Here is a 25,944-nt window from a genome sequence, read left to right as displayed (position 1 = left end):
GAGAATGTGTGTAGGTGACAGGCTTCCTATGACTTTATAAACATGGTCATTTGTTTTGTGCATGTTGGTGTTGGGGAATGTTTGAAATGTCTTTCTCTGTGTTAAGTTAGTCTTTCCAGTGTTTGGTCATCAGTCCTGCAGAAATACCATTTTATAGATATGAAGTAGAATTTAATGTTCAGATGATTTCAGGAAAAAAAGTTTTAGCAAAATTGTATTTTAACATCTGTTTTAAAGCACTAATAAGAAAGTGGATGTGTGTGCATACCTTCAAATTATATATATTGGAAATATATATAGGTGACTGCCAAATATATCTGTTATTTGTTGTGTTTTTACATGGCAAAGCAATTGCTCTTCTTTTTAAAACTTGTAGTTGCTATGGTGTTGTAAATAACTCTTAATTGAGTGCATTGAGAATCAGTTACTTTTGGCCTCCTTGTATTCCTGTATTTTATGATACAGCACTACCTGTAATAAATCACTGAAGCATTTGGATTTATGAGATGTTTCTTTTGTAGCTGAAAGCTCCTACCTTTCAGTGACTTTAAGTATCTGCAGTGCTTAGGAAAGTATTATGTCTGTGGCAATAGCTCTAGAAAGAGATAAAAAGTTATCATGAAATCACAGAATGGTTGAGGTTGCAAGGGACCTTTGGAAGGCATCTGTTCTAAGCTTCTGCTCAAGCAAGGTCACCTGGAGGTGGTTGCTCAGGACCACATACAGATGGCTTCCAACACAGTGGAAAAAGTGTTTCCTGATGCACAGAGGGAACCTCCCATGTTTCAGTTTGTGCCCATTGCCTCCTGTCCTGTCACTGGACACCACTGAAAATAGCCTGGCTCCATTGTCTTTGCACCCTCCCTTCAGGTATTCATACAGATGAGATCCCTCCCTGAACCTTCTCTTCTCAAGGCTGAACAGTCGCATCTCTCTCAGCCTTTCGTCAAATGTGAAGTGCTCCAGTCCCTTCATCATCTTCCTGGTCCTTCACTGGACTCCCTCCAGTATGTCCAGAACTGGACACAGTGCTCCAGATGTCACTTCACCAGTGCTGAGTAGAGGTCAGCCTTCTGGCAACAGTCTTCTTAATGCAGCCCAGGATACTGTTAGCAGTCTTTGCCACAGACTTCTCTTTAGCATTTCATTTTTTTGTGCAGATTTTCCTTTAGAATTTTCTGTTTTGAAGGTGTTTGAATGGGAGGAGCCAAGGGTAGATGCTTCTCTTGCAGACTTGATTTTTCTTCTGAGCACATCACATATTTCCTTTTTTGTCCTTCATATAGAAGGTGTAGTTGCACTAGGTTCTGAAACAGGAAAGGTCTGAGGTGCTATTCTGTTCAGAGAGGACTGTTTGGTATATACAGCATAGAAGTTACAGGAAATGAGGACATATGAATACCTCTGACAAGTGCTGCTTATAAAGTATGCTGGGTCACGTAGTTAAGCATGCAAAATCCTTCAGCAGTTATAAAGATAAAATATACAGGTTATACTGTATGTAATTTTTCTGGCTTTCCTGCTTAAGGTTGCACCAATAAATTATTTAAAAGGTTTATAAATTGGATCTACTTGAAACTTATTTATAATATATTCTCATTTATTTAATCTTACAGGCTCACGAGCGACTAGAAGATTCTAAACTTGAGGCTGTCAGTGACAACAACCTGGAGTTGGTGAATGAAATTCTTGAAGACATCAGTCCCTTAGTAAATAAAGATGAAAATATTGCAGAATTGGTTGGAATACTGAAGGAGCCTCATTTTCAGGTGCCACCTTTTTACTGTGTATTACCAACTTACTGTATCAGTGTCCACATATGGATCTAGGAATAATAATGAAACAAAAACTGAACTGTGGCAAACTTTAATATGTAGGACTTTACTCCAAATGAAAGGTAAAGTAGAAACCATGTGAAGCTAAGAATGAGCAGGATTTTATTCTTTGATATCACCTCAAGAATATCTTCACTCATTGTATTAAAATCCACTGCAGTTTCTGTTATAAATCTTGGACAAACATTTACTATATGACTGGAGTTTCCATAGCAATTCCTTAAAGGCTTCATCTTTAGCATTTCTAGGTGGTCTCCATTCCTGGTACTGACCATTCTGCATTTTGGTTCAGCTGTTGGTGTTCATACTCAGGTGTAATATGTACAGTTTGTGGAGTGATGAATGTGCTTCTTCTATATGATCTGCTCTGCAGGTTAAGTTGAGAATATGCATCCTTCTCACTATTGCTCTGCTTAACATAAATTAAGTTTTGACATACACTTGTCAAAAGCAGATGTTTTTTCCATAGCTGCCATTCTATGGCCAGCTTCTGTACTGACCCTTGAAGATTAGGGTTTGTAAGTCTATGGCAGATTCTGGACTTCGTAGGCAGGCTTCTGGTGACTTTAATACTTAGCCATAGGTATCCTGTAAAGAACATAAGCAAACCTTTAGCCACAGTATAAATGTGCATCTTTTGGCAGACAGGTATAGGGTCATAGAAATTTTTTGGGTATGTGAGTTTAAACACACTTTTTTTTTTTTTCCTAAATTTTCAGTTATGTATTATACAAGCGCAGCAGTGAGGTGCATTACTGTTTAATGTAAACACTGGAAATGCTGTCAAAGCTGTGTTGTGGCCTGTTGAAGAGGGAACCCTCTAGGAGCTCAGCTTTTGAGGTAATAGCCATTCTGAGTGCTGACAGCTCCTCTGCCTCTTCTAAGAGTGGTATGTTGGCCTCCCTTTTGCTCTTATTTGTCCAGAAGGGCATCATAACTAAGGGATCAAATACTATGATTTGGAGACTTACTGGTGAATAAACCTGCAAATCGGTCTTTGATCCCTTAGCAGAAAATGGTACTGGAGAAGAGGAGGATGCGTTTGGAGGAATTTGTAGTTACAATGCAAAAACATTAGAATTAGGGGCCAACTAGCACAGCGACAGACCTGGCAAAGATCCATCATGTTAGACACAGAAACTAAAGCTGACAAAACAAAGAGTATGAATCAAAGATGAAGAGGACTTAAGTGCTGGAGTAGACTGACTCTGACAGGTACTGCAGCTATGACCTCTGGAGAGAGATGGCAAAGACCAGAGGCTGAGAAAAGAGTCATTGTGGTGGAGACTGGAAGTGGCAGTAGGAGACTGAGATCAAATATGAATTTTAATTAGGGTGAACAGCCAATAGTAAGATAAACCCAGTATCCATTGCTATTCAGTGCTCATATTTAGAGAGGCACATGATTCTGGTATCAGTTACCCCATAAGTTCAGGCTTAAGCATCTTACAGATTTAATTTAAAAGTTCCAAAGTAGCAGGTGAACAAAAATGCCAATATTTACACTGTTTCTCATACATTTATTGTTATTTGATTTATAAAGAACAGACTTGAAATTGCATATATGCTATTTTAACTTGTAGTTTTGCTATGATCTTCTGTTAGTGCTTCCTAATTGTACATTAAAGGTCCATTTAGCAAATATCTCTTCTGTTTTCCTTCCCTGTTCCCATCGGTAGGCATCTAGTGAGGGCTGTAAGGCTAGGACAAGCCAACAAGTGATGCCTTCAAAAATGTTTTCTGAGGATTTGATGATTTGGTGCTCAGATGTCTGAGTGAGAAGTAGCATAATCCACCTGTGATGATGTTCTCTTCTGTCAGGCTGTTCAGTCGTTTTTTTGAATCCATGTGAAAACCTGGCTCTCACAACATCTCCCAGCAGAGTGGAGACTATGATGTTTTGAGACTGTCACCTGTCAAATTCACTTACTATCCCCTTGCTGCCCCCTTGAGACTAAACAGTTTTTCTTAGTCAGTTTTCCTATGTTACTTGTGATTTGAACGACCTCATAGTCTATGTGTGTCTGTCTCAAAGGGAAGCGAAGCTGTGTACAGCTGTATACAGCTTCCCAGAGTCATTCACAGCAGCATGAACTTATGAAGTGGTGACATAATTTCCATTGCATCTCCTACTGATTGCCTAAAAATTCCTAGTATTTGGTTTGCCTTTTTAACAGCTGGTGAGTAGAATAGTTCAGTTGGAAGGGACCTACAATGATCATCGGGTTCAACTGCCTGACCGTTTCAGGGCTGACCAGAAGTTAAAGCATATTATTAAGGGCATTGTCCAAATGCCTGTTAAACACTGAGAGACATGGAGCATCAACCACCTCTCTAGGAAGCCTGTTGCAGTGTTTGACTGCCCTCTCAGTAAAGAAGAGGTACCTCTAGTCTCAGTAAATGTAGAGGTGGGTTGTTGGTTTGGTTTGCTTTTTTGTACTGTTTACATCTGAGATACCAGTTCTGAGTCTGTCAGTTAATGTTAGATTGGGATCGTGTTTTCCTTTGAAGTCAGTGTTGAATTTCATTTGCCGTGTTCTCACTCTGTTGCTTATGAGGTGCTCCTGCAGGTTACACTCAGTTGTTTTATTCCTCGACTAGTTTATCAGCATCAGCACACACTGTAATTTCACTTCTCAGCCCCATTGTCTAGATGACTTATCTGACATGTCAGCATATTGGCAGGTACAGAACCGAGCCTAGATGCCTGTGGGAAATCCCCTAGTGACGTTAATTGTGAAACCTAATAATATTATATTCCTGGCCCAACTTTTTCTGTCTTTTAACCAATGTTTTTGATTGCTTGAGAGCCTTACTGCTTATCCTATAGTAGCTTTGTTTCTTTGAAAGACTTTGATAAAGGAGTCTTTCAAAGGCCCTTTTGGGAATTGATCTATATTATCAAATAAAACTGCCTCACTGTCATGCTTGGTGACTCTTTCAAGGAACTTAACTAGATTTGAGAAGCATGACTTCCCTTTATTGAAGCATCTTGATGCTTTCCCATGTTCTGTACTGTCCCATCATTCTGGGTTGGTTTGTTGGTGTTTTTTTTTTTTTTTCTTTTTTTATGGAAACTACTTCTAATTTGTTTGGTATCAGTATCAGACTTATTGGTCTGCACTTTGACTCTTCCTTGGAACCCAGTTTAAAAATTCATGTCATGATTATTGCATGCTATGAACAAGATTGCATGCTGCCTCTTTTGCTATACTGTTGACTGGGTCATGGGTATGTAAGAGAAATAAGCTATTTCTAGAGCTCCCTGCTTCATTTACTGCAAAACCTGGATGTTACAGAAAAAAATTAGGTACAAAAGAAAGAGAAAAGACTGGTTGATTGTTAAGGTAGCTAAATGCTGCCCTAGAGAACTAGCCTATCCTTCACTCTGTCAGAATTAGAGTTAGTTAAAAAAAAAAAAAAAAAAAGAAGCCTGAAGCAGCTTTAATTTTTTTGTTGTTGTTTTCTAAGTGCCTCTTATGAGGGCTTCAGTGTTATTTAGAGAAACAATGAGCAGTTTTGGTTGCTGTGTGCAGGCAAAAAACAACTAGATACTTTTAAAAAGTAGATCTGAGGTGATTCAATTTTCAAGCCTAAAATTGAGGTGTACTTTTCTGTCCTTAATTTTGTGCTTCCGTTCCGCATCTGGAGGCAAACAACAAAGACAACTAAAGCCAAAGTAGTATTATTTTGATTAAGTGTTTTTATTTAACTGATATCATAGTTATCACCACTCTGGAATAGCATTTAGGAAAATTTGCAGACCAAAATGTGGCTGCAATAGTCTTTCTAAGGCTCAGGGAGGCTATATGTCTCTCTCTCTGAAAAAGAAACAGAAAATTAACTAAATACTCAAGAAGTAAGTGCTGTCTTCATCATTTGGTGCAAGGAAGCATATTCCAAATTCTGCAAGAAGAGGCCTGTAAGGAAGAAAGGAAAAATACAATGTAATTTTTAATTATAGAAAATGTGATCTGCATCCTTTCTCCAGTTTACTAAATGTGTAAACAAGCCACCTTGTCTTGGCTCTTTTAAAGTTTCATGGACACTATTATATAACTGTTTCAGAGGCTGATTCTGTATTTTACAAATGAATGGTGTCACTTTATCACAGCATCATCTTACAGTTGTAACGTGCCTTGGCATGCAAGTATCAGATGTGGTATACAAGTCTTCAGTGCAATAGCTTAATGAAATGTATCATTTAGTGGTGAAAATACTGAATTACTCTGTTTCTTTTACACATTTTTACAGAAGATACATTGGGGATTGGCCTCTGGAGTACAGCTGCCTGTGTGGTTATACTGCTGTGTTTGACTGACTGTCTCCCTTTTCTCTTTTCTACCTTCATTCCTGTCTTTTTTTTTCTTCCACTTTTTACCCCCTTCAACTAAACTTTTCAGAAGTCCGAGTATGGAAGATACTGAGTTCATATGAATTTCACAGCATTGATGGCTGACCATCAGGCCAGTAGGTACTGAAGCTAGAAACTGCTGCTCAACCTTCCAGTGCCCACCATAGTGGGCACCTCTGTGTGGGGAACTTAGAACATGGCAGATTTGCCAGAGTATGACCCACCTCTCTGGGTACAAACCCTCTGCTATACAGATGTATGTTGTGATAGGACAAGGGGTGATGGTTTTAAACTAAAGGAGGGGAGATTCAGGCTAGACACGAGGAATAAATTTTTTACAATGAGTGTGGTGAAACACTGGCACAGATTGCCCAGAAGTGGTAGGTGCCCCATCTCTGGAGAGATTCAAGGCCAGGCTGGACAGGTTTCTGAGCAACCTGATCTAGTTTAAGGTGTGCCTGCTTATTGCAAGGGGGTTGGACTAGATGACCTTTGAAGGTCTCTTCCAACCCAAGCTATTCTATGAAGTGTCAGGTGGCATGTGCAATGCATAGAAAAGGCTCTAGCAAATCTTGCCAAACAGTAGCTGGAGGGCAGAATACAAGAGCAATAATATGTTGCCTTGGGCGAAGTTGAAAGTACCACACTGTTAGAGTGATTAAACATGCAGAAGAATCACTTCTGCTGCATATGGAAGAACTTGTTCAGTGACTTTCACCTTTTCAAGAGTTATGCAAGTTGTTCATCCTAAATAGAGGATTCTATAAATACTTAAAATACTTAATCTGAAAAGTAGTCAATATTTTCTTGTAATAGTTAGCTTTGTAATGGCTAATCATACCTTTTTGAGAAAAGTGATCTTAAATGCCTCCTAGAGAGATCTTAATTTAGAGAGTTATTTTCCCTACATATTCATGCCTCCTTACCAGCCCCCCAGTTTCTCTAAGATACTGATTCCTCGCTTTTCCAGAACAGCCTTTAGAAGTGTCTTCTTTTTCACATGTATATTAAGGACCTGTAGTCAATTTATTAAGTTCTAACATTTAAAACAGTGTTATGAGAGAAGAGTAGCACATATTTAGTGCATAAAAAAGGAACACAAATATGTTAAGTACTTCTGAGACCTGAAGTGTTAGGAGTTCTAAATTCAAGACCATAACGTTATTCTGCTCTTTTGTGTTACCCCAAACTTCAGCCTTCAATTTGTAATTTAATTGTTCTGTTGGACCATACTGGTGTATCTGCCTGGTTTGTCAATGGCAATGTGTCAAAACATGTATAGTTGATGCTAGTTTTTTTTCATCTTGGAAAAGTAGAAAGATCCAAAAATGTTGCTTGCAAACATTGGCAAACAGAGATCTGTTCTCCTGGTTTCTGGATTGGATGTGTCTTGGATAATGAAGAATTAGAAATTGCTACCATCTGACAGCTGTTTGATTTAAATAGGTGATTGTTTTTTCCTATTTAATTTTATTTGATTTCTGTCCACAGTATCAGAGCAGCCACAATAAGCAGCTGTCTTCACAGTCTTAGTGGCAGGGGCAAAATTGATGAATTAGTACTTCCTTTTAGCATGAAATTGAAATATCAGCAAGGTCATTGTGTAGTGGGTAGATTAAAATGACTGTTCAGGTTTGTGACACTTTGAGGGCTTGTGTGTTGAGTTTAGCACCAAACTAATATGGTTGCACAACTTTTAGGTTAGAGGTGGCTTACAGAAGGATGGAGCAGACTGAAAAGCAAAGTGTTAAATGTTGCCTGCTCACCTGCTCTGCTTTCTAGTAGTTTGCCATCTCCCTCTGGCATGTGCATGTCACTATCAGTCATAGTCCCCATGATGTCTTGTTTTTGGTGTCTGCTCTTTAGGTACTTACTTGACATCAGTCAGTGATCTGACTTAAGATGGTATCTCATCAGGTTTGAAACAAAGCTATGTTGTTTGAGGCCTAGTGCGCATCTCTACATGCTGCTTTTCTCGTATCTGTCAGTGAAATTCTCTGTGCTACAGGGTGCTTTATGTTGACCTACTGTATATGGTGGCTATAGGCTGTCCCTTTTCAAGATAGAAAGTCTCCACTGTCTGATTTCACAGGTTTAATCTTGTTTTGCCTGTATGTATTGTCTTATAAATCCTTTATTTAAATCTTAAAGTATATTTTATGAGAAAATCAAGTCTAAATTGCCTTGTCTTCCAAATATGATAATATTTATTTGGATCTCCTTCTTTTGCTTTGTATTTATTTACATGGACTACTGAAAACACCATTAACTATGAAATCTGAGCTCTTGTCTTCCAGAAAGTGAATTCTGTCAACTTGGATTCATTTGGTACTAGAATTCTGCCTTGTCTTTATGCAAGCAGAAAGCACTCATTCTGCAGGTTCCTAGAAAGCCCTGCATACCTGTAATTATCTAAATTACTGTGGAGGAGAATTTTATTTCATTAAACACAAGTCTCTAATGATGAGTTGTCTGGGTTTTTTTTTGTTGCAGTGGGTTCATTTACTTTAACCATTTGCTCAGATAGTGTCTCATTAGGTGAAATACTATTTTAGGCACTCCTTTTTCCATCTTCTCTGCAAGATCACATATTCCACCCAAATTCATTATATTTCTCCTATATATCCTTAAGAAGCAGCATTTGTATTTACAAAAGAGAGCACAATTGCCAAGACAGTGGGCTTATCAGGCCATGTGACTACTTATATGTCAATTTTTTTTCCGTTCCATGTGAAGTAAGGGTTTTATGATCTGGCCTCAAAAGGGCAGATTCAGTGGTTATTCAGAACTAAATTCTTTTGCTGATGGTTATTTCATGGTTTAAAAAAGGATGTTTCTGTTCCTTTGCAGTCCCTCTTAGAAGCACATGATATTGTGGCTTCAAAATGTTACGATTCCCCTCCTTCTAGCCCAGAAGTCAATAATTCTACAGTGAACAACCAGATTGTTCCAGTAGATGCTATTCGTATACTTGGAATTCACAAAAGAGCAGGAGAACCACTGGTAAGCATTTGAAGATGAGTGTGTCTTTAATGTGTGAGTGAAAACATTTGTGCATGCCCTATTTTGTGCATTACATTTTAATTATTTCCATTATTATGTTGTGTAATTTAATGGATGATAGGATCAGTATTGAGAGATTGAAATAAGATAATTTACATGTTCTCCATCATGTTCTCTTTAAGAAATTATGAGCTATTGAATAGACAGTCACTAGGCTGAATGACTTGCTAGCATAACCAACTTAAGACAACATCTGTTTGGCCCTTATACAAAATGACAAGATTGCATGCAATCAAGAACAATACTGTCATTGTTTGGTTGTATGAAAACCTTGTCTGAAAGCACTTTTGTGTCACCTGACACTTATCTGTGTATTAGGAACTCTTACACTGTAGTAACTATTACTGGCTCTTTTCTTTGGGGTAGATAAAATAACCCATAGCTGTGTATTTTTGCTTGAGATAATAGTAAAATGAAATTGAAATTCAAATAATGGTGAACTAGGTTTCACATACCTCTTTCAGGGTGTTACGTTTAGAGTTGAGAACAATGATCTGGTAATAGCACGAATTCTTCATGGCGGAATGATAGATCGACAAGGTCTTCTGCATGTAGGTGACATTATTAAAGAGGTGAATGGCCATGAGGTTGGAAACAATCCAAAAGAACTGCAGGAACTGCTGAAAAATATTAGTGGCAGTGTCACTCTGAAGATTCTTCCCAGCTACAGAGACACCGTTATTCCGCAGCAGGTCAGTAGCACATTTCTAGCAATTCTTTCAAGAGAACTACTACTTGGTACTCTATTGCATAAGCTTATTTTAAGGTTTTGGATTAAATATATTTTGATGATTTTGTGTGTTTAATGCTAGCACAAAGGCTGAAATGTAGATACCTGTATTCACCCTTAGGTACATTTTGGAAATGGGTGTATTCAGTAGATTAATACCACACCTAATATATCTGCTTAAAAAATTCTAATTAGTATCTGGAAGAAAAAAGTCAAAGATGTTTCCCATCTACTGGTGCAACTCACTGTTTCTTCCCCTGCATCAAATTTGAGTCTTAAGCAGTCACATATCTTATTTGTTTTAAAACATTGAGTTAATGGAAAAATTACTTATGAAGATTCCACAAGCCTGGAAGACAAGGCTTACATTCTGAGAATTTTTCTTACATTTTTAGGTTATTAGAGTAGGAATACTCCATTATATATGCTGAAATGCAGAAATGAGTGTTTTGTAATATGTCGTCCAAATAGAACAGTTGGCTTTTTAATTTTATCATGAGGCTCCTTCAACCGAGGTTTACACTGCTGATTCTTTCTACTCTCTCAGTTAGCATATGCTTTTTTTTTTCCATAGGTTATATTTTACTTGCCAAATGCAACTTTGATCATGTCAAACTTTTTATGCTGTAGGTAAAGACAGTACTTGGTTTGACAGATGAATTATTAAAGATGTATTTTATAGTGTTTAAGCTTTGTAAATTTTTACACATTTCAGGTTTTTGTGAAGTGTCATTTTGATTATAATCCATATAATGACAACCTCATCCCATGCAAAGAAGCAGGTTTGAAATTTTCTAAAGGAGAAATTCTTCAGATTGTAAACCGGGAAGATCCAAATTGGTGGCAGGTTGGTAAAAAGATTAAACTAAAAGAATGAAAAGTTTCACTAGTTGCCTTAAAAATAAACTCTAAGTTATATCTGCAGTTAAATGGAAGTAGATTATATATGTATTTACACTGCAATCCAATTTCAAGCTAATATCAAGAATATTAACAATTGAAATACTAGAAAAAATTGAATGTTATAAACTGTATATGTAATACCTGTTTTGCTGTTACTATTCTTTGCTTGTCTTTGTTCTTGTATTGTAAGCCTAGACACTCCAAAATCAGTTAAGTGGACAATTTCTAACAGAAAGTCTTAGGTTAACTATGTTAATTGTGGTAAGCCTTCCCTGACGGCAACTGTGGAAGAAGTGGATCCCTTCCCAAGTGCTCAGAGTTGAGGAATGAGAGGGAAATTAACCCTGTGGATTTGAAGAGGGGTGAGAATAGCTATTTGGAGAAGCTGTATCTTATATTTCCACAGTGGCAGTCAGTGTCTGTGAGCTGTACCATGCATGTTCATAAACAAAGTGTTTGGCACTAGTTCACATATTAACAGTTCATCCTGCTTTAAGGTTGTATTTCTACATTCAGTCCTTCAGTAGAAATTTAACCTAGTGTTTATGCTATTTTTATTTTTTCCAAGACACTATACACAGTATTGAACATCATCAGTGCCCTTGAAAGTGAGATGAGTGAACCTTTAAGACACTTTTCTCAAATGAGATACTCAAAATTGCAAGTGGCAGTGGAAATCTAGGCAGAGTTGAGCATTATTGATTTCCCTTTCTACCTCAAAAAGACTCACTCTTTGCTAGATAACAAGCAACAGTAAGCCAAATGTTACTTGAGAGCAATATATATATATATATATATATATATGATTTTTTTAAAAGCAACAAAAATATTTGAATATACATCAACAACTGTTGCTGAATTCTGTTGCTTGTCAGTGACAGTAATAACAGAAAGAAAGAGAATAAAAAGAATGAGGGAAGGCAGAAAATTTGTTACTGTCAAGTTAATTAGTTTCAGAAGTTAGACAATCCAAAACTCCAGAACAGTTTGACATTTAGCTTACATGCTGTCTTCTGCATTGCTTTTCAAATTCTCCAGCTTGTAACTTGTTGGAGTCCAGGAGAAGTAAATCTTAAAACACTCAATCAGTGGCAAAAATGAAATGCATAAAACTGGCAGAGAGTGTTGCAAGCATTGCTGGGCAGATCATGTCATGGGGAAAACAAAGTTAGTTTTGCCTGGTGCTTTCTAGAGAAGCTGGACTCGGGCGTAAGTAAAAGCATATAAGCTGAAGCGGTTCGTGTGAGCAAGAGACAGGCCAACCAGTTATGGGAAGAAAGGTGTAGCAGTTCGTAACTGTGTTTATCTGTGTTAAGCTTGCTGAGAATTGAGCTTGCCATGAAATTATTTTGTAGAGAATCTTAGCTGAACTTTCATTACCAAGAATACTTAACTTACTAAGATTTTTAAATCTGTAGTTATTTAGTGCAAAAAGCTTGAAGGCATGATTAGGCATGTGTAAATGGCATTCACTGTTTGTGAAATGACAGTTAATAAGCTGCACTGGAACCTGTTTGGAGCAGCTCAAGAATACAAAATAAGAGTACTGTGTACCAGAAAGTCTTGGGCTTTGTCACTGAGAGTTAAGTGTCTGAAGCCATAGAATTCCATTTAGGATTTTGATGTCAAAAGTTCATGGCTATAAGACCGTACTAACTTAAAGAGAACCAGTAATGAAACTTCTATCTGTTTTATTTAAGATTAAATACTCAATGGCGAGACACTGTTACTGTAAGAAAGAATTTTAATATCCACACGTGAGTTTGAATTTCCAAGTCTCAGTAGTAAATATATCAATGCTCACCACTGAGAAACTCTGGCAGTGTGGAAATCAGTCAACACCATGTCAGTGAGAAAAATGCTTCTCACAAGTTACCTGCGAATTTTTTCTTTCTTTTCCTTCTTTCTAGGCTAGTCATGTCAAAGAAGGGGGAAGTGCAGGGCTTATTCCTAGCCAGTTCCTGGAAGAGAAGAGAAAGGCCTTTGTTAGGAGGGACTGGGACAACTCAGGTGAGATTTAATGAATTTCAGGAATAGATTTTGCTCTGACTCCATTTGTTTTGCTTTTGCTGCCTTCATAAATACTAGAAGACTGCTGTATGAGAATACACAGAATATTGTGAAATGCTAGTTATTATATTTTGGCTTTGTCTGAAGGACAAAAGCTAAAGTATATCCTTAGTTTTCATAGATACATGAATCAGTTTGTCCACCTGCTGATGAAAAGCTAAATGAGGTGGGAAAAGCATGAGAATTAGCTGTCTCTCTTTTTTTTTTTTTAATTATGTTTTATAGTATGCACTGTTTATAAATTAATTGTGTTTCATGGATTTTTCTGCTGCTTTTTACAAAGCTTTCTAGAAAAAATAATTTTTCTCTATGTTATGTTCAGTTCTTCTTGTACTATTTCATGTGGATGAAAATAGATGTGATCTCCTGCCATAGAATACATAAAACTGAAATAATCCTCATAAATGTAATTAATCTAAACTTGCATATGTTCATGTAAATAAGCTTCAGAAAAACACATTTAACAAAAGTGATGAGTTTGTCTCAATTTTTATTTCTAGGTCCTTTCTGTGGAACAATAAGCAGCAAAAAAAAGAAAAAGATGATGTATCTCACTACAAGAAATGCAGGTATCTCTTAATATTACGTGAATGAAAGTTCTCTGGGCTTCCAAACTTGCAGAGTCTAGTGTATCCAAAGCTGAAAGATTTGCAGTAAAATATTTGATTATAAATTTGATAGATCAGATCATTTTTGTGGTTCAAAAGCAATAGTGACCAGTGAAGATACGGTGGTGCTGAGTACATCCTTCGGTATGTGGAAGTCAGAGAAGGATTTTGTGTTAAAAGAGGAAAAAGTGAAAGCTTTGTTGTCAGCAGGTTGAGGGACGTGATCCTTTCCCTCTACTCTGCGCTGGTGAAGCCACACCTTGGGTGTACTGGGCTCCTCCCCAGTGCAAGGGAGATACAGACATAGAGAGATGATGTAGGGACTGGAGCGTCCTTCCTATGAGGACTGTTCAGCCTGCAGAAGAGAAGGCTCAGGAGGGATCTCATCCATGTGTCCAAAAATTTGAAGGGAAGGTGCGAAGAGGATGGAGGCAGGCTCTTTTCAGAGGAGCCTAGTGACAGGACCAGAGGCAACAACACCACAGGAGGTTCTGTCTGAACATCAAGAAACAATTTTTCCACTGTGAGAGTCACTTGAGTACTGGCACAGATTGCCCAGAGAGGTTGAAGAGTCTCCATCCTTGAAGATATTTAACAGCCATCGACACATGGTCTTGGACAACCATATCCAGGTGGCCCTGCTTAAACAGGAATGTTGGACCAGATGACTTGCAGAGGTCCCTTCCAACCTCAACCATTCTGTGATTCTGTGAAAACTCACTGATTTGTTAATCACAGTTTTCCCATTCTGATCAATTTTGAATTTTCTACTTGGAAGTACAGGTAATACTATGACCTTGTGCTGTACATGCAGGGGCAACTGTTTTATTCCCTTACCAATTCAAAGAAAGATTGTATCAGCCCTTTACATAGTATTTATATTCACATGTGGTCTGCTAATCTATAGTAGGGTTGTCTATTTTTTTCTTACACTACTGACTGTGTTTTAACTATTTTTGTACATTTCTCAATGTAGAATTTGATCGTCATGAAATCCAGATCTATGAGGAAGTAGCCAAAATGCCTCCTTTTCAGAGGAAAACACTGGTCTTAATTGGGGCCCAAGGAGTGGGGCGAAGAAGTTTGAAAAACAGGTTTATAGTACTGAATCCTACTAGATTTGGAACTACAGTGCCATGTAAGTTGTCAGTATTCTTATCATAGTATCATACTTCAAGTCTGCTTATCTGGAAGATACCTAATGTTTATCCCAGTGATTCAGGATAGGAGTAACTTTGTCAGAGTATAAAAGTTGTATAGGTGGGACAGATTTTGATGTGTACTCCATGATTTTCAGAAGTACGTTTGGCATTTGAGAGTTCGATTTCCATTTGATTTCCAAGTCACTTAAATAATTATTTTACTAAGTGAATAATTGAAAAGATGATATGAATGAGTATTGTATCTGGTATGAAGGAGTAATACAAAGGAAATAAGCAAATGGGTGGGTAAGCAACATATAGGATGAATAGAAATAAAGGGAACAGAAGGGGATGTGTTCAGTTTTGAAACTTACTCTAGAATAATTAATCTGTATATGGAACAATTATAATTGTATATTAATGTGTATTATAGTCTCAGTAACATAACAGGCATTCCAGTCTCACATTTGTATTTGAAATATAGAAAGAAAACATTCAATTTATATTTGAAATATTTTCTTTAGTTACTTCACGAAAACCAAGGGATGATGAAAAGGATGGGCAAGCATACAGATTTGTGTCACGAGCTGAAATGGAGATGGATATTAAAGCTGGCAGATACTTAGAGCATGGAGAATATGAAGGAAATCTTTATGGCACCAAAATTGATTCCATCCTGGAAGTTGTTCAGACAGGAAGGACCTGCATCTTGGACGTGAATCCACAGGTATATCTGGTTTAAAGATTACAAGATCAGTTGGATTCTTGCATTTGTGGCAGTTGGTTGGACTGAGTTAGAAAGATGGAAATAAAAACCTCAGGAGTTTTGCAGAGTAGTAAATAATCTTTTTAGCCAAAGAAGAAATTATGTTGAGCATTTCGAAAGGCAGTGTAGGAGTTTCTAAAATAGAAATTAGAATCTTCTCTTACGTGTTTCTGCCCACTGTAACAGACTGGTTTTGTAGTGCCCTGTAAGTAATGGGGAAATGCAGTGAGTCATTCTCAAACTTAGGGTTTTTTTTCTTTTTCCTTGTTTCTAGGCCCTGAAAATATTGAGGACTTCAGAATTCATGCCCTATGTAGTGTTTATTGCTGCTCCAGAGTTGGAGACTTTGCGTGCCATGCACAAGGCTGTGGTAGATGCTGGAATTACAACCAAACTTCTCACTGTAAGCAGATTATTTCATATTTAGTTTGCTTTGAACAGGATGTTATTGGATTATTTTTTAACCTTTAATTTTAGATTGAATTTATTTTGAAAGTAATATCTCTAAGAAAAGTTAGGCTAGACTTTTGCTGATTACTTAGTAAAAGTTAATCAAATAGTATGTATAAGACTGCTTCTTTCTCAAAAATAGACCTCTTATAGAGAAGTGTTGATTACAAAAATTACTTGTAATATGTTCTTTGTTAAGTGTCACTTTTTTGATTATTTGCAGCAAATGGTAGATATTTGATAGTGGGAATTGTTTGTTTATGTAAATGTCTTTCCTTTCCCCATCACTCCTCTCAAAGACTTTTGTTCAAGTTTGTCTTATAATGTAGGTGTGCTTTCAAAATGGAATCTGTAATCCTTAGGAAAGATATTGCAGCCTGCGTAAAAAGGAAAAACAAACAAAACAAATCAACAAAACCCAAATCCCACCAACAACAGAATGCAACTAGGCCGTGTTTCCACTGCTGCAGCAGCACATGGTGCACTGTGGATGGCTGGGAGCTGCCAGAAGAAGTGTTGAATAGCTCCTTTTCCCCTTAAGTTCCTTGGATTTGTCATGTAAAGCACAGTGGCACATTTTATTCATTAGATATTCTACCCTTTTCCAGGACACAGTGTGTAGCAGAGGGAACTGAGACATGCTTCCTCCAGAGCAGCAAATTATAAATATTCTCTTTCCCAGCTGCAGGACGAAATAAAAAAAAAGCCAAACTTAGCAGTTAAGATCACCATCCTCAGTGTTCAGCAATACAGCTTCCCTGCCTGGGAAAAGCTGTGGCTTGCTGAGAACTCACCATAATATTCCTTCTTAGATAGCAGCAATGTCTTGTATAATGCTGATGGGGCAGTAAAATGGGGGGTAGGTTAATTTCCACTAAATTAATATGGGATTTTTATGCTTTTTTTTTTTTTTTCTGCAAAGCTGTGAGATCTCATTCTCTTAACTGCATGAGAGACCATGCAGTCCTAATCATGGATCCTGGTTATTATAGATTCTAGAGTCTTTGTGGGTGCTCTGCCTTTTCTCATCCGTGCCCCAAATGAACTCTGGATTTTGTGATGTGTATATGAGAAGACAAGTTTAAAACTGTTCAGACAAGTGTAAAAATAATGTCCCACACTTCCTAATACTTGATTCCCTAAGGCAGGGGTGTCAAACTCATTTTCACTGGGGCCACATCAGCCTCGCTGTTGCCTTCAAAGGGTTGAATGTGTAAATGTAGGAGGAGTTACATTTATACTGTCCTAAAATTACATTCAGGCTTTGAAAGCAACTGCGAAGCTGATGTGGCCCCCAGTGAAAATGAGTTTGACGCCCCTGCCCTACGGGATATCCTTGCCTTTGTTTTACCTGTCCCTATGAATAATAAAGAGGATAGTTGCATTAAAAAAATACATCTATATGTCTTTACAGACTCTAAATCCTATCTGTGGACATACATATAGAGTATGATTTCCTATTTCATGTTCTTGAACTTCCTGAACAAATAAAAACCAAATGTCATTTAAAGGATTATGTTCTGCTTGCTCATGTGTCCCTCTATATTATTTCTAGTATCCTAAGTCATTGCAAAAATTCTGATTCTTCTGGTGCTACATTTGCTTGTCTGCTTTGTTTACTGTGAAGGAAAGGCTGTTCACAAACTTACTTTTTCATTTTGGCTTTTGTATGTACAACTGTATCAGGACTTGAAAATATTTAAATAGATATTGTCAAGGGGACAAATCACATAACTGCTTACCAAAAAATTGCTTTTGTGCAAAAGTGGAGAGGGATTTTCTAAGAAGGTAGGACTAATGACATACAAAAATGCTCCGTGGCAGCACTTCATGAAGGCTTCATAATGCAAGAATAGAAATTTTCTGCATATTTTGTTGCTCATGTCAGACCTAAAATAATGCAGCAGTAGTTCACAAATGAGGAACTGATGTCAGGTGAGCAAGGCTGAATGGAGCCTCAAAAAGCAATAAGGTATTCTAGAGCTCTATCCTACTTGAAATCTATCTTTCATTGTCTTTAATTACATGCTACTTTAAATTCTTGTATTTGTTGGTGCTTTCTGTGGAAATAAAAAAAGGCACAAATGTATTTATGTAACTGTCATTCCTAAAGCATTTAATTTGATTCTGATTGGATCATCAGTTGCACATACAAAATTATTAACTGCTTGTTGTGCATACTGGCCCAAGTTCATGTGCTTCTATTGACTTTCTTAAAAACTGCAAGATTTGCAAACATTTGGTTCCCATATTTAACATTGGCACAGCTAATTCAGCCCTTTCATGCATTTTAGCTTAAGTTCTGTGTGACTTTACTATAAATCAAAACTTTAATTATTTTTTAAATAGATGCTATTTTGAAGGATTTGCGAAGTCTTGTGTTCTTAGTAATCTTTAAAATCTCTCTCTCAGGACACTGATTTGAAAAAAACAGTGGATGAAAGTGCTCGGATCCAGAGAGCGTACAACCACTATTTTGATCTGACCATTGTAAATGACAACCTCGACAAGGCCTTCGAGAAGCTACAGACTGCGATCGAGAGGCTGAGGCTGGAACCACAGTGGGTCCCAATTAGCTGGGTGTACTGAGAGTTCACAAGAGGAGCTGAAGTAACAAATAAAATCAACAGCAGCAAATACACTAATGTGACGTTATGTAGATACTGACGATAACTTACGGCACCTGTGCATTTTTACTCTGTATATTCAAAAGTACACTATTCTGAATTTTTATAAAAAATGTTGAAGGGAAAGTGTACTTAAATATGTAATTTATTTTAATTTTTCTAACTTTTTACAGATAACCTTTCTATTCATATCACATGAAGGAAATGCGTTTAAGCATTTTTATATGTTTTGATTTAGTACCTTTGCCTTTTTCATCTAAGAAACTTGCAGTCATTCACTTCAACATTTACATCTTAGTCTTACATTTTCACTGTGATTAAAAAAAGGATACTTGAAACAGTTTTGTAAAACTTGTTAATGTCAGTGTTTAACTGGTAAAAAGTCTATAGCTCTTATTAGGAAGAACACTAATTTTTTTTTAATTTTTTTTTCTTCCTTAACAAAATAATAATTTCATGGGAGCAGAATTTTAAGTATTAAAAGCAGCAGCCAAACACACAGCTCTATTGCTTTAGCTTCTTTCGGCTTAATGTTGGTGCATTCTCCATGTTTCACGAATTCTTGATGTCTCTTTGATTTAGACAACTGTTGTGTAGGTTCCCTTAGAAGTGTCTCTTAAAATAACATAAAGCAATACCTTGCAAGCTGCTTATTAGGCTGGTCTTGGAGCCAACCTGTTAGCTCCTTATGGTTGAAGTACTGATGTTAGAAAGCTTGTACCAAGGTAATTCAGTGCAATTTGAATAACGGTGAAGTAGCCTGAGAGAGAACCTGATAATGTGGAGCCTTGTTGAGTGACGCTTAATGTTTAGGAGTATTTATTCACACTTGTGAAAACACATTGCTTATAAAAGAAAAAAAAGGGCATTTTCTTTTCTTAGGTTCTTAGGTCCATTGTTCGATATTTGTGTAGTGATCTGTGGCTTAATTTCCTGTGAGATCTAGCTGGGTTCTATATTCTTGAATATTTGTGTGTGATTAACTGCTGTATTTCTGTATTTTTATCAGTGTGATGTAATGGAATTTCTGTGCTTTTGTTACATTGTTTTTAATTGTGCTTTCCATTACATAGCAGTGAATTGGAAGCTTACTGCTAAAAAGCAATGTTATTTATACCTTTTTGTTTTACAATGTATTTCCTTTTGTTCAGTAACAGTTCTCCCCTCTGTAGGCTCATTGATGAAATTCCTATTAGCTTCAAATTAATTGATCCAAACTTATGCTGATGTAAATTTCTGCTTAAGGAGAACAAAATGAAAATACAGCTTGTCACTAAGACAAGCTCTTGTCGTGACCATATTTTACATTGCAATGTCAGCTGTTGTATATAGTAACATTCGCCATTACTGACCAGGTTAGGTGTCTAAACTGAAGTCATCTGTTTGTTTAAATTCTTCCATCTGGTGACAAGCACCTGGCTTCTGCATTCTTTTTCAACACAAAAGTGTGGCACGGGATGCTGTCGAAAGGCAACTTCCCCAGAACTGTCTAAAGGAAAAGAGGCTTAAACACTGTAAAACAGTATTGCTTCCTGAAGCTCTTAAAGACTTCTGTGTGCACAAGGAAAAGAAAAATAGAGCTGATGCAGTATAGGAAGAGTGTAAGTCACAAAAAAACAAAACATCAGTATACTACAGATGATTTTTACAAAGCCTGTGAAGTTGGTTGTTGTGTGGGAAAAGGGGTGGGGGACTTGAGATTGCAGTGTATGTGGAAAATGTCAGAACTGTGTATAGCACAGCTAGCCCTTGTGGCTCTTAATACTGAGACTTCAGTCTTTTAGAGGGAACATGAAGTTCTTTAAGGGAAATGTGTACCACTACTTCATTTAATTGTTATACTTTTCAGGATGTATTTATTTTCTCTGATTTTGTTTGAAGTTTGGCAGAGTTTTTAACTGTGGCACCAGCATGAGGCTTCTCTTTTCCTTTCCCAGGAGACATGTTCTGTGATCCTGTTGCTCAGAGGCTGCTTTAAGAAATGGATGGAGGGTTGTATTTAGCAGCAGTGATAGCAGAGCCACTGCTTGGCTGTTTATTGGTTTGCTGTTGGCACTATATGCTGAACGTGATTAAACTGTGTTTTTGTACTGTGTAACAGGACACCTACATATGTTGTAAATAAGATGTGCTATCTAGACAGATACGATGCCTTTTCGTTATGAGTTAGAAAATACTCTATTTGTGATGCCAAAAGTGGGCTCAGCTCACTCTTCCCTAATGAATGGAATGAGAAGATCCTTCAGTTTCCACACCATAGTACTTTATATTGCAAGTATCACTTTCATCTTTTTTTTTTTTTTCCCCATAAATTTATTTAACCAAGTGAAACGCAGAACATGGGCACCAAGGTTTAGTCAGGAAAACCTCTCTGCTCCTTCTGTTTCCATCCCAGAGAGAATACTAATACTGTCAAAAGAGCCTCCCTAGTCAGCAATCTCCAAATAGCCACTACTTGCTAAAGCCTAAAGCTTTAGCTTTCACTACAGGTTTATGTAGTGGTTTTAAATGGAGCAGTGAGCACGGTGGAGCCTCATGGCTGATTGGTGGTGGTGGTAATGTAGATGCCAGTGAGAAGTACAATTCTGAACCAATAAGAGAGGATGGCTTGCTTAGGTTGCATGCAAAGATCGTATCCAAGTGTCTGCAGGTTTTAATTGGATGTCCATATGCAGGTTGCAAGAAAATAAACCACAAAATCAAACCAAACCAAACACCACACTTCTTGCATCTATTAATTAAATCTTGAAAACTGAGAGTTGAGATTGGGAGGTATGTAATGTTGAAGTGGGGAGAGGGAGTGGTTCGGTTTTGAGGTGGAGGGTTTGGTTCGGTTTTGGTTTTTAGCAAAAGCTGATTTTCGTTCTGCTTTGTCACTACCTGGTAGGATGACTGGAATGGGAGTGAGTTACTTTTTTCAACAAAGAACATTCTTGGAGGTTCTTAGAGTGCTGGTGCCATTTCAGTCATGTACACAGTGGTCATAGTCTCTACCTGTCAGGGTAGGGTAGATCAGATGTTGGAGACCGACCTGTACATCGTGCAGTTAGGGGACAAAGACACGACGGAAGGCTATTTTTGAGCGAGAATATTTCATATAACTGCTGTTTGAAGTATTTTTTTGGGGGTGGGGGAGGGTAAAATAACTAGGATTTCATGTATTTCATTCTCTACTAAACATTGATTTTGCAGATACTAACAGGAAAACTTATTATGTTGACTGTTAATGATAACAATAGGTGTGTCTGAGCGAGGTGAAGATGCTGCTAAATGTTTAAGATATGTGGTATGTATCACAAGATAAATATTTAAGTAGTTTAGAAAAGTAAATTATCAAATAGTTGTCTGTGTATATGTATGTATGTGGATGGTAAAACAAAAAAATGCTCACGTCTGCTATCACATTACTAAGCTACCATGACTTAATCCCGAAATGTACCTGCATGTGAGATTTTAGAACTGGTACACTTCTCTACCTGGTTTATTGTGTTTACTAATGTATATTTTTCTAAATATACAGATATTTCAATCTAAAAATTCTATATTTATCTGTAATTTCTAGCTGTTTTGGACAGTGCATGAGGTGCTGTAAAATTCTGTACATATAGAGACTTACAGAAGAAACACTGTAGTTGCCCTGTGAATGAAAAGTTATACATAAAAGTACAGTCAGTATTCCAAGACCCATAAGGTATTTCCTCAAATGCACCAAAAATTCCCTTAAGTGTGCACCATTCTCAACTTTAATGTAAATACTTTGGTGCATATGTACCCAATGATTACCTTGCTGTTTCTAAATGTTACACTAGCAGGTCTGCTTTAGGTCCTACATCATGTGGCAAGATGCAATCAAAGTTTAGTGGGATAGTTACAATGGGAGGTGTTATCCTGTGTACATTGATAAAGGTCTTTCAAAATATTCTGGAAATGTAAAATTGGAGCAGAGAGACCAGTGTAGGCAAGGGAAATTGAATTTATAACCAGTGCAGTACCCTGAACTTGTGCTGCGTTCTCAGATTGAGTGCAGCTCTGTGTATTTAGCTGCACAAAGCTTCGTGGAGCAGGATGGCAGATCAGCTCATCACTTTTGAATTTGTGTTTATAGCTGCCACATCCTGGATAGGCTCAGAACATGGCACTTTTTTCCCCAGTCTTCTCTACAATTCTAACTCACTTCATCTTCTAAAATCATACCTGAATGACTTGCTGTACAAACTGCCTGCAGCTCAGTGTTCAGGCACTCATCTGGTTTTTGTTTGTTTTGAAGAGAGTGATTCAGGTAAGAAATAGGAAACTTTTCTCTTTGAAACACACAAAATTCCTGACTATAGGCACCCTTTGGAGCCAAGCTTTTCCTAAGGACGGACCAGTGGAGAACAACCAAGCAGAAATCTGGAGATGTGGGTTATTACCTCTCGTTACAGAAACTATTATTGTGAACATAAATTTAGACCTTCTTCACCCATTCCTTGGTTTCCCATCCAGGCTTCATTGATCCTGCTTCTTCGTTCAGCTGGAATGCTGAGGCAGTTGCTGTTTCTCATCACATCTGCAGTGTCTGCTACAGTAGATCCCCATCACTCATTGTGCCTGTAGGTACAGCTTTAAAACCAACCACAGGTGGAGGCTGTGGCATCTGTCACGCAGCTGTGTATGGACTGTTTGCTTACCGAGGGTCTCCTGCCTCACCCCGGTTTTGAAGAGTTAAAAATTGGAAAACTGAATGTCATGTGATTCTCAGGGGCAGGAGGGGGATAAAACAGGAACGTACTTTAGAGGCTTTATGACAAAGTCACATTTCTCTTCCCTCCCATCTAATGCAATTTCCTCTGAATATTATTTAGTATCCAAAACCCAGCAACTGCCTCACTTACCTTGCTTGATTTCAATCTATTCTTACAATGTTGTTTCAGGTTTACGAACATACTGAAATAATAGGCCATCTGCCTCATTACAATTACATATTTTTTAGCATCTTTGGTGAAGTACCAAATTGTTTTTGCCAAACTTCATGATACTTTTGCAAATGTGTTGAGATCAATTTATTGATGTCTAGGTAGTTCTTATTGGATACAAACGTGTAGTCTGCTACACCTCTTGCCTTAAATACCCCTCCAGCTGTCCCTCCCCACACCAAACCCCGTCAGGGCCGTTGAGGGGGTTGCTGTGGGTAAAGGTACTTTCATTGGCTTTTGATGGGAACTTGGGAACTGCCAGTGCTAAAGGTGGTGAAGTCCTGGCCCAGTTGTTGGTTTGTTTTTTGGGTGTTTTTTTCTGGGTTTCTTTTTTTTGTCCTACCCTTCTTTGTTTTCATGTGTTTTTAAATCTCTGCTTATGTCTTGTAGAGGAAAGAGTGGTCAATATAAACAATCAGTATTTAAGAATGGTATAACTTTTTTTTTTTTTCCTCGGGACTGAAAACAAAGAAAACGTGTAAAATAACCAGTTTTGAGAGGCAGCTTTGGATTACAAACAGATTAAAAGTGTGCTCAGGTGCTTGCACACACACACACATCTATAAAAAAATAAAATCTGGGGCTAAGTACCAGCAGGGGCATTGGACTAGAATATCTTTCACGGTCCCTTCCAATCCCTAACATTCTGTGATTCTGTGAAGTAATTCAGACTCTATCTGCTAATTTACCTGAATTCTTCCTAGTGGGAGACTGGTACACAAACTGTCACATTAAACTGTGGCATTCCCAGTTCCTTTGCTGGTACTGCAGCTGGAATTTACCTGTACAGGCTTAGAACAAACTCTAGCTTGGTGAAGGCTGTTAAGCGGTTTCCAGACAGGACTTTTGTTTTCAGCAGGTTCTCAGTGATATTTATATCTTATAGAATAAGTTAAACTTAGAGGAAATGTGAATTTTGTTCTGTGTTCTTAACCCTTTCTCGTGCTAGTTAGGAATGGAGTTCCCATTGCTGCCAAGGCACTGGTTGGAGGTGGAACTTACTGACCAGCCTGCAGGGCTGACACAGTTACAGTCGTCCTGGAAACACTTTCTCCCATTTATCCTTTTCATTCTCCTGTATTGGACCTCTTATTGATCCACACCATAGAGCAAAATGAGTGACACTGCTTTGTACAGTGCTGGAGGTGGCAGCAGAATCGTTGGCTGCCAGGAAATATTTTTTTCACTGATTTTTTTGTTGGTTTAGATCTTGTACACAATTATATATGGAAATAACTGAAATGTATTATATTTTTCCCCCTTTGAAATGCATGTTGAGCATTCCTTCCCGCAGTCCCTCATCATACATTGCTGGTGTGTAAGAGCTGTGTCCCGTGCTGTAACAAGGGCGGCTGCTTCCTTAGCTTTTAAAATAAAGTTAAGTTTGCCACTCTCCCGCCCCACACTGGGCCAAGAACTATAACATCTTGGTTAAGTGTTTGGATTTAAATGTGCATTAGAAGTCTGTCACCATGTATTTCCTTAGCTTGCTTGTTCTCACAACTGGTTTTGCCTATTAGAATCTCTCATGGTTCTTTTGGTTTTGTTTTTTCTTCCACAGCATAGTAAATTAAACTGGATTTGACATTTGTAAAACTTTTAAAACTGTTCTCCTGTAAAGAAAATACTGTTTCTTTAGCTGAAAACATCCTATTAAAAAAAAAAATCTTAACTACTAGCTAAACTTTCTAATGTAAACCTCAAGATGATTTAGTACCTAACTGTTGTTTGAATACAATACTGTAGCGCAGGCCTAGGCCTTTGGACGTGTTAGCATTATGACTTCATACTGATAAGGTCAGCTAATACGTAGGACATTTTTAAATGGTGACTTGTTTTCTAAAACCCCCATTGTCTTTTTCACAGCTAATATTTTCACAATAAACACAGCCAAACATAAACATGTTAATGTACAAATTGTGAAATCCTGTTAATTCCCAACAAAATATTTTTGTATATAATAAAGATTTAATATTGAAAAAATGTAATTAGCTTATTTCTGATTTTTTTTTTGTCACACTCCAAGTTGTAGCTGAATAAGGAAGCTATCATGAAGCAATCTGAGCACATCTGCCTTTTATCTTTTCCTAACCCCTTTACTGCTGAAAATTGGCTCCAGCGGAACTCACAAAGCATGTCCTGGCAGTCCCCTGGGTTCCTGTGCTGGTACCACATATTACGCTGACCAGCTTCTGTGCACGGGTTTTGCTTTGCACTCTGCGCGCTGCTGTAAGCGCAGCGGGGACACGGGCACTGCTGCTGTTGCCTCATTTAGTGCTCAATGTTCCAAAAAGCAACATTTCAGTTGGTCTTGTTTACCTTTATGTTCTTTAATGTGCCAAATCCTCATTTAATATATAGAGCTCTTGGGATCTCTTCAACCATCACAGAAATGGCATTGCTGACTTTGGGCTCATCTTCTAGACATTGCAGTGTTATGG

At 37.6% G+C, this 25,944-nt stretch overlaps 1 protein-coding gene across 2 annotated transcripts in view; it reads left to right on the top strand.

Annotated features, from left to right (window-relative positions):
• PALS2 (protein associated with LIN7 2, MAGUK p55 family member) overlaps positions 1-25,491 on the top strand; it is a 59,761-nt gene extending 34,270 nt beyond the window's left edge. For both annotated transcript variants that reach the window (XM_065831306.2, XM_065831307.2), the window contains exons 3-12: positions 1,617-1,769; positions 9,040-9,192; positions 9,717-9,944; positions 10,698-10,829; positions 12,796-12,895; positions 13,456-13,524; positions 14,540-14,701; positions 15,230-15,432; positions 15,746-15,874; positions 18,334-25,491. In XM_065831306.2, the coding sequence (XP_065687378.1) occupies positions 1,617-1,769; positions 9,040-9,192; positions 9,717-9,944; positions 10,698-10,829; positions 12,796-12,895; positions 13,456-13,524; positions 14,540-14,701; positions 15,230-15,432; positions 15,746-15,874; positions 18,334-18,510 (1,506 nt within the window). In that variant the 3' untranslated portion in view covers positions 18,511-25,491. The remainder of the gene's footprint in view (positions 1-1,616; positions 1,770-9,039; positions 9,193-9,716; positions 9,945-10,697; positions 10,830-12,795; positions 12,896-13,455; positions 13,525-14,539; positions 14,702-15,229; positions 15,433-15,745; positions 15,875-18,333) is intronic.
• Positions 25,492-25,944: the final 453 nt, after the last annotated feature.

The sequence above is a fragment of the Patagioenas fasciata genome, chromosome 2 (genome assembly GCF_037038585.1).
Source record: "Patagioenas fasciata isolate bPatFas1 chromosome 2, bPatFas1.hap1, whole genome shotgun sequence".
In the NCBI taxonomy this organism is placed as follows: Eukaryota; Metazoa; Chordata; class Aves; order Columbiformes; family Columbidae; genus Patagioenas; species Patagioenas fasciata.
Note: the sequence above shows the minus strand (reverse complement) of the source record. Positions and strands in the feature narration are given on the sequence as shown.